The sequence below is a fragment of the Scyliorhinus canicula genome, chromosome 11, assembly GCF_902713615.1.
Source record: "Scyliorhinus canicula chromosome 11, sScyCan1.1, whole genome shotgun sequence".
Lineage (NCBI taxonomy): Eukaryota > Metazoa > Chordata > Chondrichthyes > Carcharhiniformes > Scyliorhinidae > Scyliorhinus > Scyliorhinus canicula.
Genome location: NC_052156.1, coordinates 104656376 through 104673744, shown reverse-complemented (window position 1 = coordinate 104673744; position 17369 = coordinate 104656376). Strand labels below are relative to the sequence as shown.

The window sequence follows — 17369 nt, the reverse complement described above, 5'->3', positions numbered from 1 at the left end:
TTTGCTTTGTCTGAATTGCATAAAGAACAACTCACACAAGCCTCAACTAAAACTTCACTATAGTTTTTGACAGAAAAGGGACTTGATACTGCGTGGTTCCAATCTCCAAATACCGACAATGGGCATGATTTAATGGCCATGTTGCACTTAAGCTTGAGCACGTCGAGGCCGTTAAATCGAGAACCGTGTAGGTGTCGATCGGTTTGCGATCTAACCAGCCCTCTCCCGTTGACGAATTATACAGAATAGACGATATCTTGGACCCGTGGAACTTGCCCCAGTGATGCTGTTGGCAGGCTTCAGATGGCCAGATTCCGGAAGAGGTAGCAGCAGCAGCATTGATAGAGATTTGAGGCGGCAGTCCATGTGCGTGGCCCTGCCCCACACCCAGAGGACCCAACCGGCCACCAGACCAGGGAGGGGCCCATAGGGGAAGGCCAGCGTGGCCCAAGATGCACAGGCGTCGCTGGGTTTTTGTACAGATGGCAGACGGCTCCGCTTCCACAAGGAGATGGTGCCGCACCTGTGCCATGTCCTTGCTGACTTGGCACCTCGTGGAGGAGGAGGTGCTTTTGTTGGCCAATACGTTCGCCACAGCCCTGAACATCTCTGCCTCAGGATCATTTCAGGGCTTGAGCATGTGCAGCATCTCACAAGCTACAGCTCAAACGTCCATCCGTCAAGTCACGATTGCCCTGTTTGCCCGGCAGAAAACTATATAAACTTTGACGAAGCCTAACAAGATGTCCAGACAACAAGTATTCTCCACAATCGCCTGGATGCCCCAGGTCCAGGGGGTAATAGATGGCACGAATGTCGCCTTGCGCACACCAGGCCGTCTGGGAATGCCCCACAACAATAGGAAGGGGGTCCACTCCCTGAACAGATTCACCTGAGGAAGGAGCAGTGCTCCGAAAGGTAGTGTTTGAAACAAATATGTTGGACTTTAACCTGGTGTTGTAAGACCTCTTACTGTGCTCACCCCAGTCCAACGCTGGCATCTCCACATCATACATCCATCATGTAACAAGCACGTACTCATCCTAACCCATACAAACACACTCACTTCCCTCCAAGATTTAACCCCCCCCCCCCCCCCCCCCCCCCCCCCCCCCCCCCCGACTTTCCCGAGGCCTGAATTCCAACCATCCCCGCTACTTTCCTGAGGCCCCGCCATCTGCAGGCCACACACAGCCTCTCCTCTCCACTGCTGCCACTATTCCGCTTCTGGTTCCATGCACAGTGGTTAGCACTGCTGCCTCATGACACGAGGTCCCAGGTTCGATCCCGGCTCAGGGTCACTATACATGTGGGTTTCCTCCGGGTGCTCCGGTTTCCTCCCACAGTCCAAAGATGTGCGGGTTAGGTTTATTGGCCATGCTAAATTGCCCGTAGTGTCCTAATAAAAAGTAAGGTTAAGGGGGGGGTTGTTGGGTTACGGGTATAGGGTGGATACGTGGGTTTGAGTAGGGTGATCATGGCTCGGCACAACATTGAGGGCCGAAGGGCCTGTTCTGTGCTGTACTGTTCTATGTTCTATGTGTAGTTTGCACATTCTCCCCGTGTTTGCATGGGTTTCGCCCTCACAACCCAAAGATGCTTAGGGTAGGTGGATTGGCCACATTAAATTGCCGCTTAATTGGACAAAATGAATTGGGTACTCAATTTTTTTTTTAAATGACCCTGACTTTCACTTCTTTGTGAACTTTCTTTGACATTTCAAATGTGTTTGACCAAAATGAAGTCTGAATACTCTAAACATTAATTTTAGCCTTATTGTCTTTTTGCAATATATTTTTATCACCAACCAATCAAGACGGTGGCAATCAATCAAGACTTAGCTCCAATCCGCAACACAACAGTGTTTGAACACACTGGACTGCTGTCTGTGTCGGCCAGGATTGTACACGACTGGATTGTTCTATTTCTTGGGACAGAAGATGGACAATTAATTAAGGTCAGAATCAATAAACTATGGATAAATTAAATTTATGTTCAAAATGAAGTATAACCAACTAGAAACCATTGTTTTCTACTTTCTGTTAAAGGAACCATGCACATAAACATCTGTTAATTCAATTGACCCACAGTTCTGAGAGGGGGATCATTTTTTTTTCAGATGTCAATGAATAATTTCACTTCGAAATAATTTGGTGAGCTCATGATATGGATGATGTGGAGATGTCTGAGATGTGGAGATGATGTGATTCACCTGAGGAAGGAGCAGTGCTCCGAAAGCTAGTGTTTGAAACAAACCTGTTGGACTTTAACCTGGTGTTGTAAGACTTCTTACTATGATATAGATGGTAAGAGAGTCAGAGCAACAGGGATGATACATGACTTGGATTTGATGCGTTGTGTTTGAAAATATTTGTGGTTCCCCCACCAGTGAGTCCGCAAACAATTTGAAAGGCCGGAGACATCTTCAGCCCAGCATTCCTCACAGGAATGGCTCTACTGTGGAGTAGATCTCAGGCAATCGCAGGCATATATGGTGAAATTTAATGTTGGTAATGAGGTCTCACCAGCCACCTGGAGAACCAACGAGAGCCCCAAGCTGCCTCCATTCGGGAAGGCCCATTGCAAATAGGTGGTCATCAGGAACTGAAATGGCCTTTTTGGAAACCTCATCCCACTAGAGCCGCTGGCCAATCAGATGCCATTGGCTCAGCATTGTACTCTGTGCCTCTGAGAGCAATCTTAATTGAATTGCTGATTTCTCCCCAGAGGCAATTGTGGGACCATAAGTCACAGGAGCAGGATTAGGCCACTCGGCCCATCGAGTCTGCTCTACCATTCAATCATGGCTGATGATTTACTCATCCCCATTCTCCTGCCTTCTCCCTATAACCCTTGATCCCCTTATTAATGAAGAACCTATCCATCTCTGTCTTAAAGTCACTCAGTGATTTGACCTCCACAGCCTGCTGCGGCAAAGTGTTCCATAGATTCACCACCCTCTGGCTGAAGAAATTCATCCTCAACCCAGTTGAAAAGGAATGTTCCTTAGGTTGTCTGAGGTTGTGCCCTCTGGTTCTAGTTTTTCCTACTAGTGGAAATATCCTCTCCACGTCCACTTTATCCAGGCCTCGTAGTATCCTGTAAGCTTCATGAAGATCCCGCCTCATCCTTCTAAACTCCAACGAGTACGGACCCAGAAACCTCTACCGTTCCTCATGTGACAGGCTGTTCATTTCTGGAATCATTCTTGTCAACCTTCTCTGGACCCTTTCCAAGGCCAGCACATTCTTCCTTGGAACGGAGCCCAAAACCGCTCACAATATTCCAAATGGGGTCTGACCAGAGCCTCAGAAGTACATCCCTGCTCTTGTATTCTAGCCCTCTCAATATGAATGCTAACATTGCATTTCCTAAGCATTTCCCCATTTAGAAAATAGTCTATGCCTCCATTCCTCCTTCCAAAGTGCATAACCTCACACTTTTCAAAATTGTATTCCATCTGCCACTTCTTTGCCCACTCTCCTAGCCTCTCCAAGACCTTCTGCAGCCCCCTTGCTTCCTCAATACGCCTATCCCTCTGCATATCTTTGTATAATCTGCAAACTTAGCAACAGTGCCTTCAGTTCCTTCCTCCAGATCATTAATGTATATTGTGAAAAATTGTGGTCCCAGCACCGACCCCTGAGTTACACCACTAGTCACCGGCTGCAATCCTGAAAAATACCCCTTTATCCCCACTCTCTGCCTTCTGCCAGTCAACCAATCCTCTATCCATGCCAGGATCGTACCCTTACCACCATGGACTCTCAACAATCAGTCTCCTATGCGGCACCTTGTCAAAGGCCTTCTGGAAATCTAAATAAATCATGTCCGCTGCTTCTCCTTTGGCTCACTTCCTTGTTACCTCCTCAAAGAACTCTTAACAAATTTGTCAGACATGACCTCTCTTTGACGAAGCCGAGCTGACTCAGTACTATTTTACCATGCACTTCCAATTACTCCACAATCTTATCTTTAATAATGGACTCTAAAATCTTACCAATGACCAAAGTCAGGTTAATCGGCCTATAATTCCCCATCTTCTGCCTCCCTCCCTTCTTAAACAGGGGTGTTACATTAGCCACTTTCCAGTTCCCTTCCTGCCTCCAGTGATTCCTGAAAGATCATCACTAATGCCTCCACAATTTCCTCAGCTATCTCTTTTAGAACCCTGGGCTGTAGTCCATACAGTCCAGGTCATTTATCCACCTTCAGGCCTTTCAGTTTTCCCAGAACCTTCTCCTTAGCGATGGCCACTACACTCACCTCTGCCCCCAGCTCTCTTGAAGTTCTGGTATCCCCATCTTGTCTTCCTCCATGAAGATTGATGCAAAGTAACTATTCAGTTCCTCTGCCATTTCTTTGTTTACTATTACTACTTCTCCAGCCTCATTTTCCTGTGGTCCAGTGTCTATTCTTGCCTCTCTCTTACCTATTATATATTGAAAAAAATTCTTCCTATCTTCTTTATATTACAAGATTGCTTACACTCCTATTTCATCTTCTCCCCCGTTATTGCTTTTTTAGTTGTCCTCTGCTTGCTTTTAAAGGCTTCCCAATCCTCTGGCATCCCACTAATCCTTGCCATTTTGTACGCTTTTTCTTTTGCTTGTATGCTGTCCTTGACTTCCCTCGTCAGCCATGGATGCCTCGGCCTACCCTTTGTATGTTTCCTCCTCCTTGGAATGAATTTCTGTTTTGCCTCCCGAATAACCCCCAAAACTCCTCCCATTACTGTGCCACTATCTATCGTCCCTGCTAGGCTGCCCTTCCAATCAACTCTGACCAGCTCCTCCCTCATGTCTTTGTAATTACCTTTATTTAATTGTAATACCGTTACATCCAATTCCAGTTTCTCCCTCTCAAACTACAGGGTAAATTCTATCATATTGTGGTCACTGTCCCCAAAGGGTTCCTTCACCTTAAGTTCCCTAATCAAGTCTGACACATCACCAAATCCAGAATTACCTGATATCTAGTAGGCTCTGTCACAAGCTGCTCCAAAAAAACCTCTTAGACATTCCACAAATTTATTTTCTTGTGATCAACCATAAACCTAGTCTACCTACAAATTGAAGTTCCCCATGATTATTGTAAATTTGACTTTTTTATATACCATTTCTATCTCCTGATGTATTTTCTGTCCCCATCCTAACTACTGCTAGGGGTCCTGTACATAACTCCTATCAGGGTCTTTTTAACTTTGCGATTCCTCAACTCTACCCACTGAGATTCTATGCCTTCTGATTCTATGTTGCATCTTGCCATCAATTTAACTTCATTCCTTACTAACAATGCAACCCCGCCCCCTTTGCCCGATAGGACACATATCCAGACTGCAGTTGTTGGGGGGGGGGAATGGTTCAGAAGTAAGGATGGGGTGGCATTCAACAGCTCCTCCTTTTCTTTCCAATGCCCGGTCCGTGATCAGGCACTGTGCCTTTAAATGGGGGATGCTCCCAGGTTTTCAGCATGGTGATGCCGCCAACTGCCACTCTTTAAATACCAGCAGTGGCAGTTTGGGGCCCATCAGTCGGCAATAATAACGCACTTTAGTGCCCGAGAGCCTTACCACTCCAAACTTATTCTGGAAAATGGGGGAAGATGCCAATCCTGCACCCTCCTATCTGATTAAATGCCCTGCCACCAATTCACCGTCGGGTTAAAATCCGGCTATGACCTGTTATGTTCTGATAATTTAACAGATGGAAAATTAAGAGTTGTGGGTTGAGAGCCCACAGACGGGATTCTCGTTCCACGACACCAATTTTGTAATTGGCGACAGGGCGGAGAATCGCTTTTTATGATGGAATCGGGGGTGGCGCCTGTTTTTGGATGCTCCATAACGGCGTCATCGAGGAGGCGCCTGAGGACATCACCTGAAGGCCTTCCCTTGATGCTACGCCACCGATGGGCCGGGTTTGCGACCGCATGGGTGATGTGTGGTCTCAGCGGCCGAGAACCCGGCGTGGCGGCTGTGGACTATGTCCAGCGCCACCACAGTCAGGCAGAGCCATGTTGCTAGCCAAGGGGGCTTCGGCAAGGGTCGGGGGGACAGGTGGGTGGTGGTGACAGGGTGTCCAGGTGGGTGGTGGTGACAGGGTGTCCAGGTGGGCGCTATCTGGCAGGTCGGATCTGCGCAGCTGGCGCCATGTTGTTCGGCGTGACCGCTGCAGGTCGTTGCCGTGCGCATGCGCGACCACGGACCCAGCAATTCTCCGGCCGTTTTTGTCATGGAGGCCGGGCGTTGTACGTGGCGCGTGTAGACTCTCTACGCCCCTCACCAGTCAGAGGATCGGTGCTGGGGCACTGCCGTTTTTTTGACGTAAAACATCAAGGACCCTCCCGACATAGCCTGGAAATCGGAGAATCCAGCCCCAGATCTCAGGATCACCCAGACAGCAACAGTGTTCATCTCTGAGACAGTAGATTGTGTATTCAAGCCCCACGAGAGACACATAATCCAGCCTGACATGCTCCTGCTGCGAGGGAGTGCTGACTGTTGGGGGTGCTGTATTTCATATAAAACATTAAAGCAAAGGTCAGTCTGTCCTCAGTTGGACATAAAATATCCCAGGATGCTATTTCCAAGAAGAACAATGAAGTTTCCTCAGTGTCCTGGCAAATATTGATCCTTCAAACAATATCAATAAAACAGATTAAGTGAACATTGCTCTTAGTGGGAGTTTACTGCACACAAGTTGTACATTTGTCACAGTCATTCTAGTTCAGAAACTACAATTCCTTGCCAATTAAATGAAAAGCACTATATGGATACACAGTGTTTTATTTTCCTCTCTTTTCCTCCCCTTCTCGCTCACTCTGTCTTGATCCTCTCTCTAAAATATGACCAAATCATTCAGTAAAAGAACATCAAATCGAACACTGCATGTGATTGGTTGAACAGATGTCATGTGTGAGAAACCCATTTGCAATTGATTGTCAGTAATCTCTAACTAGGTGGAGTGAGCACAGTAAGAAGTCTTACGACACCAGGTTAAAGTCCAACAGGTTTGTTTCAAACACTAGCTTTCGGAGCACTGCTCCTTCCTCAGGTTGCAGCTCAAAGTGAAGTAACAGAGCAGCAGATAGTTCATTTACAACATCGGTTGCAGGCAGTGCTGCAAATTACTATTTGGTGCTTTACACAAGTTTAATCATGGGTAATCTGATATTTTACAATCACCCCCAGTATTATTGGAGCTGACCATTTCTGATTCCCCTGCACCTTATTTGTTTCATAAATTTGAAAATAATTAAGAAAGAAAGAGTCTTGCATTTATATAGCACCTTTCACAACCCTAGGACGCCCCTGAGCTCATTACCCAGTCAATGAAGTACTTTTGATAGGAGTCACTGTTGTAGCAGAGCGGGAGTAACAGCGATGTGACTAGAGGCAGATTTGTTAACTTTATATTTTGCAGCTGATTATGGACAGAGAAATGAACGTTATTCGCCCAATCGTTCTGTATGAATTTGAAAATGAAGCTCCAATTCGTCACAAAGTGACATTTGATGCATTGGATCCAAATTACTTGTATCTAGCAGCTGATATGGAGGTAAGTTCATGATTTCTTTGTACAGTTTATCATAGCATTCACACCTTGTGTTCAATTGTTTAATTTATTCTTGAGATGTGGACATCATTGGCAAAGTTGGCTTATGTTGTCCATCTCTAGCTGCTTGTCATTGTTTAGTATTACTGAGTATCTTCCTCGGTCACTTCAGAAGGCATTTTAGACTCAGTCATATTTATATGGGTCTAGGGTCACACATAGGCCAGACCAGGTAAGAATGGCAGGTTCCTTCCCTAAAGGGACATTTATGAATCAGTGGGTTTTAATGATAATCCAGCAATTATTTATTTTGATAGTTTTAAACTGAAATCTAAACCAAATTCTTAAAGTGAGATTTTAACTCCTATTCTTGGCGTTACTAGCCTATAACAGTAATCTTTACGTTTTTATTATTAGTTTTATTCAACCTTTTCTATCTTCAGGAGAATGAAAAGCAAAGTTATGGGCTAGATTCTCTGGTCTCCCAGCCGTGGGTTTCTCGGCGTCGTTCCTTTTGCTGGTGGAGGGATTCTATACTCCCACCGTTTGTCAGTGGGATTTCCCATTGAAGCCACCCCATGCCGCTGCCAGCGGGAACAGAGAATCCGAACAGTCGGAAAATTCCGACCTATAAATGCAAAAGTATAGAAAAAAGAATGACATATATAAACTCAATAAGCTTTTTTCTGGGATCAGTAAGAATTAAGTATTTCATGTAAGGGTGCATTGTGTATATACCCACTATATAATATATACTATGTATATAATCTAAAGGCACCTGTCACTCATATGCTAACATTCAATGCGTGTCATGTCTCAAATGATTTATATACTGCATCCCAATATGTTACATTTTCTGAATGAAACAATATTAAAAGTTTCTACTGTGTGCTTGAAGAGTCTGTTCCACAGATTGACCCTCACTGATTGAGTATTCTTTACACAGATGTGGATGATGCAGATCTCTCAGTGAGTTGAGGGGAAGCTGTGTTCAGGAAGGTTTAGCTGTTAAAGAAGGGCAACATAGGGCGCGATCTTCCCGAATGGGGACAGAGCGCCGAGAAACACCCCACTATCTAACACCCATCCGGGTCGGTTGGGAGCCTCAGCGGGGAACTCCCCAAGGACGCCGCACTAACCCCCGTTTTCTGCTCCATTCTGAGGTCCTCCATTCACCGGAACTTTTCAGTGCAGCAAGAGATTGGAATGCCATTTTTTAATTATGCCCCGATCTCTCGAGCACCCAACGTAACCCCCATACTATCCTCCCCAGCCCCAAATCAAGATAAGGGGGTTCCAGCCCCTGCCCCGCACTCTCCCACAACTGTGTAGAGCACACCCCGGCCAATGACCTCCGTGCATAAACTGCCAGATTGGCACCCTGGCAGCACCACCTGGACACCATCACAGTGCCAGGCTGGCAACCTGGTGGCATTGCCAAGGTGCCAGGCTGGCAATGCAATCGTGTGCCCAGTGTCAGGGTACGACCCTGCCAAGAGGACATGCACCTGGGGGCCTTTAATTCCCTGGGAGACCCACTCGAGTGCCGTTCCATCTGGTCCCCGTTTGTGGAAACCAGCTCTGAACAACTCTTGCCCGAGGTCTCCAAGGCGAGGGAGTAAGATCCCACATCTGGTTAAACCTCGGGAACGCATATTAGAGTGAGACTAGCTGTCTCACTCTAATATGCCGATTTGCCAGAAAGTGATCCCACCCACAATGGGTGGGATTCACATCACAAAGTCTCGCAAGATCCATTAGATCTCGCGAAGTGTGGCAAGTTGGGAAGATCCCGCAAGTGGGATTTCCTGGCATCCACCGTTCATGTTGCACCATGCTGCTTTTCAGGCGCAACGTGACCGTTAGATCCCGCCCATAGAAAATAAAATGAAGTAGTTAAATGTGGTTGGGCGTAGGACACTACATTGAGGAACTCCAGCAGTTTTCTTCAACTGAAATGATTGGCCTCCCAACAACCACATTAGTGTTAGGTAGAACTCCAAACGGTGGAGAATTTTCCCTTGGTTCCCATTTTGTAACAAGCTGCTTATTGGTGAGTCTCATGGACTAGAGCACATTACCAATAAGCAGCTTGTTACATAATGACGCCTAAACAGTATTATCATGCTGAGAAACATGCTGTAGTATGTAAACATTACTGAGTCTGCCCTATCAATTACAAATCCCCTCACATTATCAAGCAGAACAAATCCAATCAAGCAATTACAAATCTGCTCTCCATCATCAAAATGAAGGATGGCATCATCGACAGTGCTATTAAGGGACACAGATATAATCTGCTCATCAATGCTTAGCAGCAGCAACAAGAAATAATTACGGTCATGAAGGTTTGAAAGGGCAGAGGTAAAAGTACAGGTGTTTTATCTCTGGGCTTACACAGTGAGATGCTGATAGAAATGGAATGGGTGTTGAGCATTATGGAAAACGGTGGAGGCCAGGAGGGATGTCCTGTTCCCCTAAGGGTCCCGGAGGGTGAGCCACAGGTCAGCCAGGGCCACTTGGGGCAAAGTGACAGTGACCTTCAGCTCGGGAATCGTGACCAGGAGGACTGGTCTCCAGTGCCACAAGAAGGTAAATGACTGACACCAGGCAGCATGGGGGAGTTGGCATCAATCCCCCCCCCCCCCCCCCCCAGACCTCTCCATCCCCACACGAGCATCCACCCACAACCCTCCCTTCAACCCCCCCCCCCCCCCCCCCCCACCCAACCCTTCCTTTACACCATGCACTCCCTCCCCATGCATGGGGTTAGCGATGCCCTCTATGTGTCTCCGCAGGAAAAGCTCTCCCACAATCGCTGGGAGAGGACCCAGACTGGTGGAGGAGTTCCCAACATAAGAATCCTTTTGACCTTTCAGGAACAGGTCTGGGAGGTGACAAGGTGGCTGGCGACAGCGCGGTCACCAATGCAGAGGTTGGCGCATGCCGCAGAGGTGAGGATCCAACGGGTCCTACCCGGAGGACCTGCCACACGAGTTTTTATTACCATATACACTGACTCATCCCTCCCACTGACCACATTTCAAAGAACATAGAACAATACAGCACAGGAACTCAGCCTGTGCCGATCATGTGCCCTATCTAGACCAACTGCCTGTATCCTTCTATACCCTGTCTGTTCATTTGCCTATCCAGAAAAGTCTTAAAGGTTGCTAATGTATCTGCCTCAACCACACTTGGCAGTGCATTCCAGGCCACCACCACCCTCTGTGTAAAAATACTCCACTCGCACATCTCCACTGAACCTATCCCCCCTCACCTTGAACTTGTGCCCCCTTGTAATTGTCATTTCCACCCTGGGAAAAAGCCTCCAGCTGTTTACCCTATCTATACCCCTCATAATTTTATAAACTTCTATCAGGTCGCCCCTCAGCCTCCGTCTCTAGGGAGAATAATCCCAGTTTATTCAATCTCATAACTAATACCCTCTATACCAGGCAACATCCTGGTAAATCTTATCTGTACTCTCCAAAACCTCCACGTCCTTCTGGTAGTGTGGCGACCAGAAATAGACACAATGGGCGGGATTCTCCAACCCCCCACCGGGTGGAAGAATCGGCGGGGGTCGGCGTAAATCCCACTCCCGCCGTCCTCCGCGCCGCCTGCCTTGGAAAATGGCGGGGTCGGGCGCGATTCAATGGGCACCGGGGCTGCCCGAAATCTCAGGCCCGCATTGGGCCGAAGTCCCCCTGTCTGTTGCCGGTCCCGCCGGCGTAAATTGAAGTAGGTCTCTTACCGGCGGGACCTTGCGGCGCGGTCGGGCGGGCTCCGGGGTTCTTGGGGGGTGGGGCCGCGGGGGGGATCTGGCCCCGGGAGGTGCCCCCACGGTGGCCTGGCCCACGATCGAGGCCCACCGATCCGCGGGCGGGCCTGTGCCGTGGGGGCACTCTATCCTTCCGCACCGGAGGCTGTGGTCCTCCGTCATTCCCGGTGCGCAAGCGAATCCCTCTGTATATGCACGGAGATGATGCCAGCATGCGCTGGTGCTCCTGCGCATGCGCCGGCCGGCGGAGGCCCTTTGCCGCCAGTTGGCGTGGCGCCAAGCCCTTTTGCCGCCGGCCGGCGAGGCACCAACCACTCGGGCAGGCCTAGCTCCTGAAGGTGCGGAGGATCCCGCACCTTTGGGGCGGCCCGGCGCCTGAGTGGTTCACGCCACTCTGTCTTGCCGGGACCCCCCGCCCCGCCGGGTAGGGGTGAATCCCGCCCCACATTCCAAATGTGGCCTAACCAACATTCTATCTAACTGTAACATAATTTGCAAACTTTTACACTCGACATCCCGTCCGATGAAGGCAAGCATGCATTATGCTTTCTTTACCACCATTTCCACCTGTGCTGCCACTTTTAAGGATCTGTGGACCTGCACGCCAGATCTCTCTGTGTATTTATGCTCCTGATGGTTCTGCCATTTATTTTATAGCTCCCAATAGGTGAGATAGGAACATTTGGAGACCGACCAAAAATGAATTGACGATTGGCTTTTCTGCAAATTTTTTGTCCTGTCCACGACGATGTATGCCGTAGATGGGACCAGACAATCCTGGCCCTAGTCTCAGTCATGGTGACTTTAAAACTATCCTCAATGGTTGTAAAAACTCATCTGGCTCACAAATGCCCTTCAGGGAAATCTGCAATCCTTATCTGGCCCGACCTACACTCCAGATTCACAGCAGGATGGGTGAGTCTTAACTGCCCTGTGAAGGGCAGTTTGGGATGGGCACCAGTTGCTGGCCAATGACAACCACATCCAGTGAAAGAATTTTTGAATTTCCTGGGTTGAACAACAATTTACATTTACTCCTTTAACTTTCATAAATTGTGTTTTCCTATTCACAGTGCAATTCCCCTTACATTGGGGAGACTAAATACACACTGGGTGATCATTTTGTGGAATACCTCCATTCAGTGCAAACATTACCCTGAGCTTCCAGTTGCCTGTCATTTTAATTCTCCACTCCACCCCTACTCTGGGGCAGGATTCTCCGACCCCTCCGACCCCCCCCCCCCCGGCCGGGTTGGGGAATCGCCGGGGGTCGGCGTGAATCCCGCCCCCGCCGTCCTCCGAATTCTCCGGCCCCCCTCAAAAATCGCCCCGGCGTGAATGGCGCCGCCCGCCTCGGAGAATGGCGGGAACCGGCGGAACTCAATGGGCCCCGGGGCCACCTGAATTCTCCGGCCCGCGATGGACCGAAATCGCGCCTGTTCTTTGCCAGTCTCGCCAGCGTAAACTGCAGTAGGTCCTTACCGGTGGGACCTGGCAGTGCGGGCGGCCTCCGGAGTTCTCGGTGGGTGGGGGGGGGATCTGGCCCCGGGAGGTGCCCCTACGGTGGCCTGGCCCGTGATTGGGGCCCACCGATCTGTGGGCGGACCTGGACCATGGGGTCACTCGATTCTTCTGCACCGGCGGCTGTAGCGGTCTGCTATTGCCGGTGCAGAAACGAAGCCCTCTGCGCATGTGCGGGGATGACGCCAGCACACGCTGACGTCCCGCGCCGGCCGGTGGAGGCTCTTCGGCGCCAGTTGGCGTAGCGCCAAGCCTCTTTCCCGCTGGCTGGCAGGGCGCGAACCACTCCGGGGCGGGCCTCACCCCTGAAGGTGCGGAGGATTCGACACCTTTGGGGCGGCCCGATGCCGGAGTGGTTCACGCCACTTCTCTGCGCCGGAACCCGATTGCAACTAAAGTTGCCAGATTTCTTCAGGCATCTCTTCTGTTTCTTCACTTGTCCCAATACGACTCTTTTTTTGTCTTGCACAATCCTCCCTTTTTTCATTTAATCACTCCTGCTTTCCACCTATTTCAGACCGTACCGATTCATCTCATATTTCCAGCATCAGTATTTTACTTTTATGTTAGTGTTTATATTTTCTGATTTTCTCTCTAGATCGCAGTCTCTCTTTCTCTCCTTTAATATCTTCACTCAATCTGCATCCTGTTTTCAAATGAACAGATTAGTGACTTTTGCAATTTTTTTTTCCTCCTGTTTGTTCCTCCAAAACCGTATCTTGGAATCTTTTGATGCTGTCAATAATTGATCTGGCATCGTACAATATAATAAAGTCACTCCAATGAAATTGTATTTGATATCAGGCTGCCCATTACATGAACTTGGCTGTCTTCCTGAAGTATCTTTGTCCACCTCAAAGGGCCTATGTTTGTAACATCAGCAAATTTAGAGATTGCGCCCATTATGCCTAACTTGCTGAACATTAAAATCTAGCACTGATCCTTGCAAATCCCACTTCCAACCCTTCTCTGCTCCGAGAAATACCCATTAAGCCTGCATTTTCTGCCCGTCAATCAGTTTCCTGTCCAAGTTGTGACATTATCTCTGCTGTAGCAAGACTGAATTTGGTGACACATGCAAATGAACAGAATCCTTGTGTGAGTGAAGGGTGTCCTAAAGTTGCCATGTTCTTGTGTTTGTAGGTGAGAAGGATAAAGGTGGCTTCCTGTGCCAAATACAAGTTGTGCACCGATTGCTTGTCTGCAAAGGATCCATACTGTGGTTGGTGTATGCTGAATAAAAGGTCTGTTTCTATAACATAGAAAGTTACTAGTAGAACTGACTGACTTACAATACTCTGCTGTCTCCATCCATCATTGGTTTGCTCCAATTTGTAACAATAAGAACAAAATATTTTGTGAACAGAGTTAATCTATTTGGCTCCAAAAGCCCATCCTCTTTAGACTGGATTCCACAGCTGATATTTGGACTCCACTGTATTTGCCATCTGTCAAACCTTTCTTCCATTTCTCAAAATAACAAATGATTTGGGTTCACTGGAATTTCCAATTCATGCAAACTGCTTCTAACGTATTATTCATACTTGCTGTCTGCTTTAAAAATAGTTTTTTGATTTGTTAAATATTTGGCTTTTGTTAAACATACATTATTATTATACTTAAAAAATTGTCCACAGGCAGACAGTAAATAATTTTAGTTCTACACATATTCTTTTATTGGAATTCGACAATTCATTATAAATTTTCTCTTTCACCCGTTTTACATTTTTTAAAAACTCTTTATGTTCTTGGAATGTGAATGAGGTTGTGTTTATTGGCCTCCTGAATGGAAAAGATTTGTACAATTTGATGAGTTGCTGGGCCACTAATGATTGACCACATAGTTGGGGGGGGGGGGGGGGGGGGGAATGAATTGGAGACACATTTAGACGAGTGCATAACCACAGGTTTCCTACCATGTTGGTGGCCCAGTTGATGTTTTACGCTAACCTTATGTTTGTAGCTGACAAATGAGTCTGAACCGATTGAGTAGAAAGAAAACTTGGTTTATTATAATACTCTAGTATTTACGATTCCAGATTCTTGTCGGTTCCATACCATGCCAACTTTGTACAGAACTTAACCATGAGTGATCTAGGGCTCACCGCCGCCTTGGTGGGGGAGCTCTTATTCGGCAAGATTCATCAGGAGACTGATTGCTTCAACCCCGTAGGTCTCGTGTGGGTTATAACATTTACTTTGATTTTATATCTTCCTGTGGAGTCACGAGAAGCAGGAGAGCATGTATAACTCCACAGGACTGATCCACCCCTTGTCATAGTCCAAACCAACTTCCCTCCCAGGTCTTAACATTAGAAAAGCGGATTGTTTTTAAAAATTTCATTTACAGGATGTGGGTGCCACTGGTTAGGCCAGCATTTATTGCCCATCCCTAGTTGCCCTACAGAAGGTGGTGGTGAGTTGCCTTTTTGAACCGCTGCAGTCCTTGAGGTGTAGGTACACCCACTGTGCTGTTAGGGAGAGAGTTTCATGATGTTGCCCCAACGACAGTGAAGGAACGGTGATATAGTCTGGGTGGTGAGTGACTTGGCGGGGTACCTCCAGATGGTGGGGTTCCCAGGTATCTGCTGCTCTTGTCCTTCTAGATGGTAGTGGTCGTGGATTTGGTAGGTACTGTCTAAGGAGCCTTGGTGAGTTACTGCAGTGCATCTTATAAATGGTACACATGGTTGCCATTGTTCGTCGGTGGTAGAAGGTTTGAATGTTTGTGGAAGGAGGAGCAGTCAAGCGGGCTGCTTTGTCCTGGATGGTGTCAAGATTCTTGAGTGTTGTTGGAGGTGCACTCATCCAGCCAAGTGGAGAGTATTCCATTACACTCCTGACTTATGCCTTGTAAATGGTGGACAGGCTTTTGGGGGGAGGGGGAGTGTCAGGAGGTGAGTTACTCACTGTAGGATTGCTAGCCTTTGACCTGCCCTGGTAGCTACAGTATTAATGTGGCTTGTCCAATTTAAAAGTAACCCCCAGGACGTTGATTGTCGGGGATTCAGTGATGATAATGCCATTGAATGTCAAGGGGCGATGGTTAGATCCTCTCTTGTAGGAAATGGTCATTGCCTGGCACTTGTGTGGCACAAATGTAACTTGGCTCTTGTCAGCACAAGCCTGGATATTGTCCAGGTCTTGCTGCATTTGGTCATGGACTTCATTATCTAAGAAGTCGCAAATGGTGCTGAACATTGCGCAGTCATCCGCAATCCGTGGAGCTGCAACCAGTGACAACAACTTGAGCCAAGATAAATGATAAGGCCTGAGGACTAATTTTCGTCATTCTTGAGCGTAATGAACTTCAATTGGCTTTATTGGTTGGCCAATTGGAGTATGAGCTCCCTCAATGATAGCTCATTGAGGGGGCCCATATAAGCACCTGTGTAGGCTTTGTGAGCCAGTCTTAAGTTGACTGGACTGCTAGCAGCACTGTTTGTAGCTGCTCCTGTAATATCGTTATTGCAAATAAATATTGGTGTGTTGACGGAACTGCTGCCTCCTGTGGATTACTACATTGAGCCTCTCGGTTTGGGTGAGCGCTTGTCGCACATCATCAAGGCTGGGCCCAGACTAATTTATGGGCCATTTTCTAAACATTTTCTCCTTCGTTGTGGACTTGCCTTGTCTTTTTAAAAAAAATATTTTTATTCTCCTCCTTTTTCACATTTTCTCCCGAATTTACACCCACCAACAATAATCAGCAACAGATATGTCAATCCCCATAATAACAACGATCCCATCCTCCCAACAACCCCCAAACATCAGCCCGCATGTTTACATAAACAAGTGACAAAAAGGAATCAGGAATTGCCCATAATCATCCTTAATATACACAACTCTCCCACCCACCCACCTCAACTAATATTCGATGTTATCTAGTTCCTGAAAGTGCATAATAAATAATGCCCATGGCTTGTAGAACCCCTCCGAGCTTCCCCTCAGTTCAAACTTAACCTTCTCAAGGGTCAAGTATTCCAACAAGTCCCCCCGCCACGCCAGGGCACAGGGTGGAGAGGCCGCTCTCCATCCCTGCAGGATCCGCCTTCGGGCGATCAACGAGGCGAAGGCTACGATATCTGCCTCCAAACCCGTTTCCAACCCTGGCTGGTCCGACACCCGGAATATGGCCTCCCGGGGACCTGGGTCCAGTTCCACGTGCACCACCTTGGAAATTACCCTAAAAACCTCCTTCCTTCCAGTAATCCTCTAGCTTTGGACAGGACCAACACATATGAACACGATTAGCGCCCCCCCCCCCCCCCCCCCACACACATTTTCTACTCCTTCAAAGAATCGGCTCATCCTCACCCTCGTGTGATGTGCTCTGTATACCACCTTCAGCTGTATAAGCCCCAACCTCGCACATGAGATGGAGGCATTTACTCTCCGGAGCACCTCACACCAGACCTCCTCTTCTATAACCTCTCCCAACTCTTCCTCCACTTTGATTTGATCCCTTCCAGTGGTGCCTTATCCTCGTCCAAAATAGCTCCGTACAC

General features: G+C 47.8%; 1 protein-coding gene across 1 annotated transcript in view; it reads left to right on the top strand.

Moving 5' to 3' along the window:
- The window catches only part of LOC119973781 (plexin-C1-like), a 102725-nt gene that overhangs the window by 33092 nt on the left and 52264 nt on the right, over nt 1-17369 (top strand). Inside the window, exons 2-4 of the mRNA XM_038812205.1 lie at nt 1817-1957; nt 7425-7559; nt 14005-14105. Of these exons, the coding sequence (XP_038668133.1) occupies nt 1817-1957; nt 7425-7559; nt 14005-14105 (377 nt within the window). The remainder of the gene's footprint in view (nt 1-1816; nt 1958-7424; nt 7560-14004; nt 14106-17369) is intronic.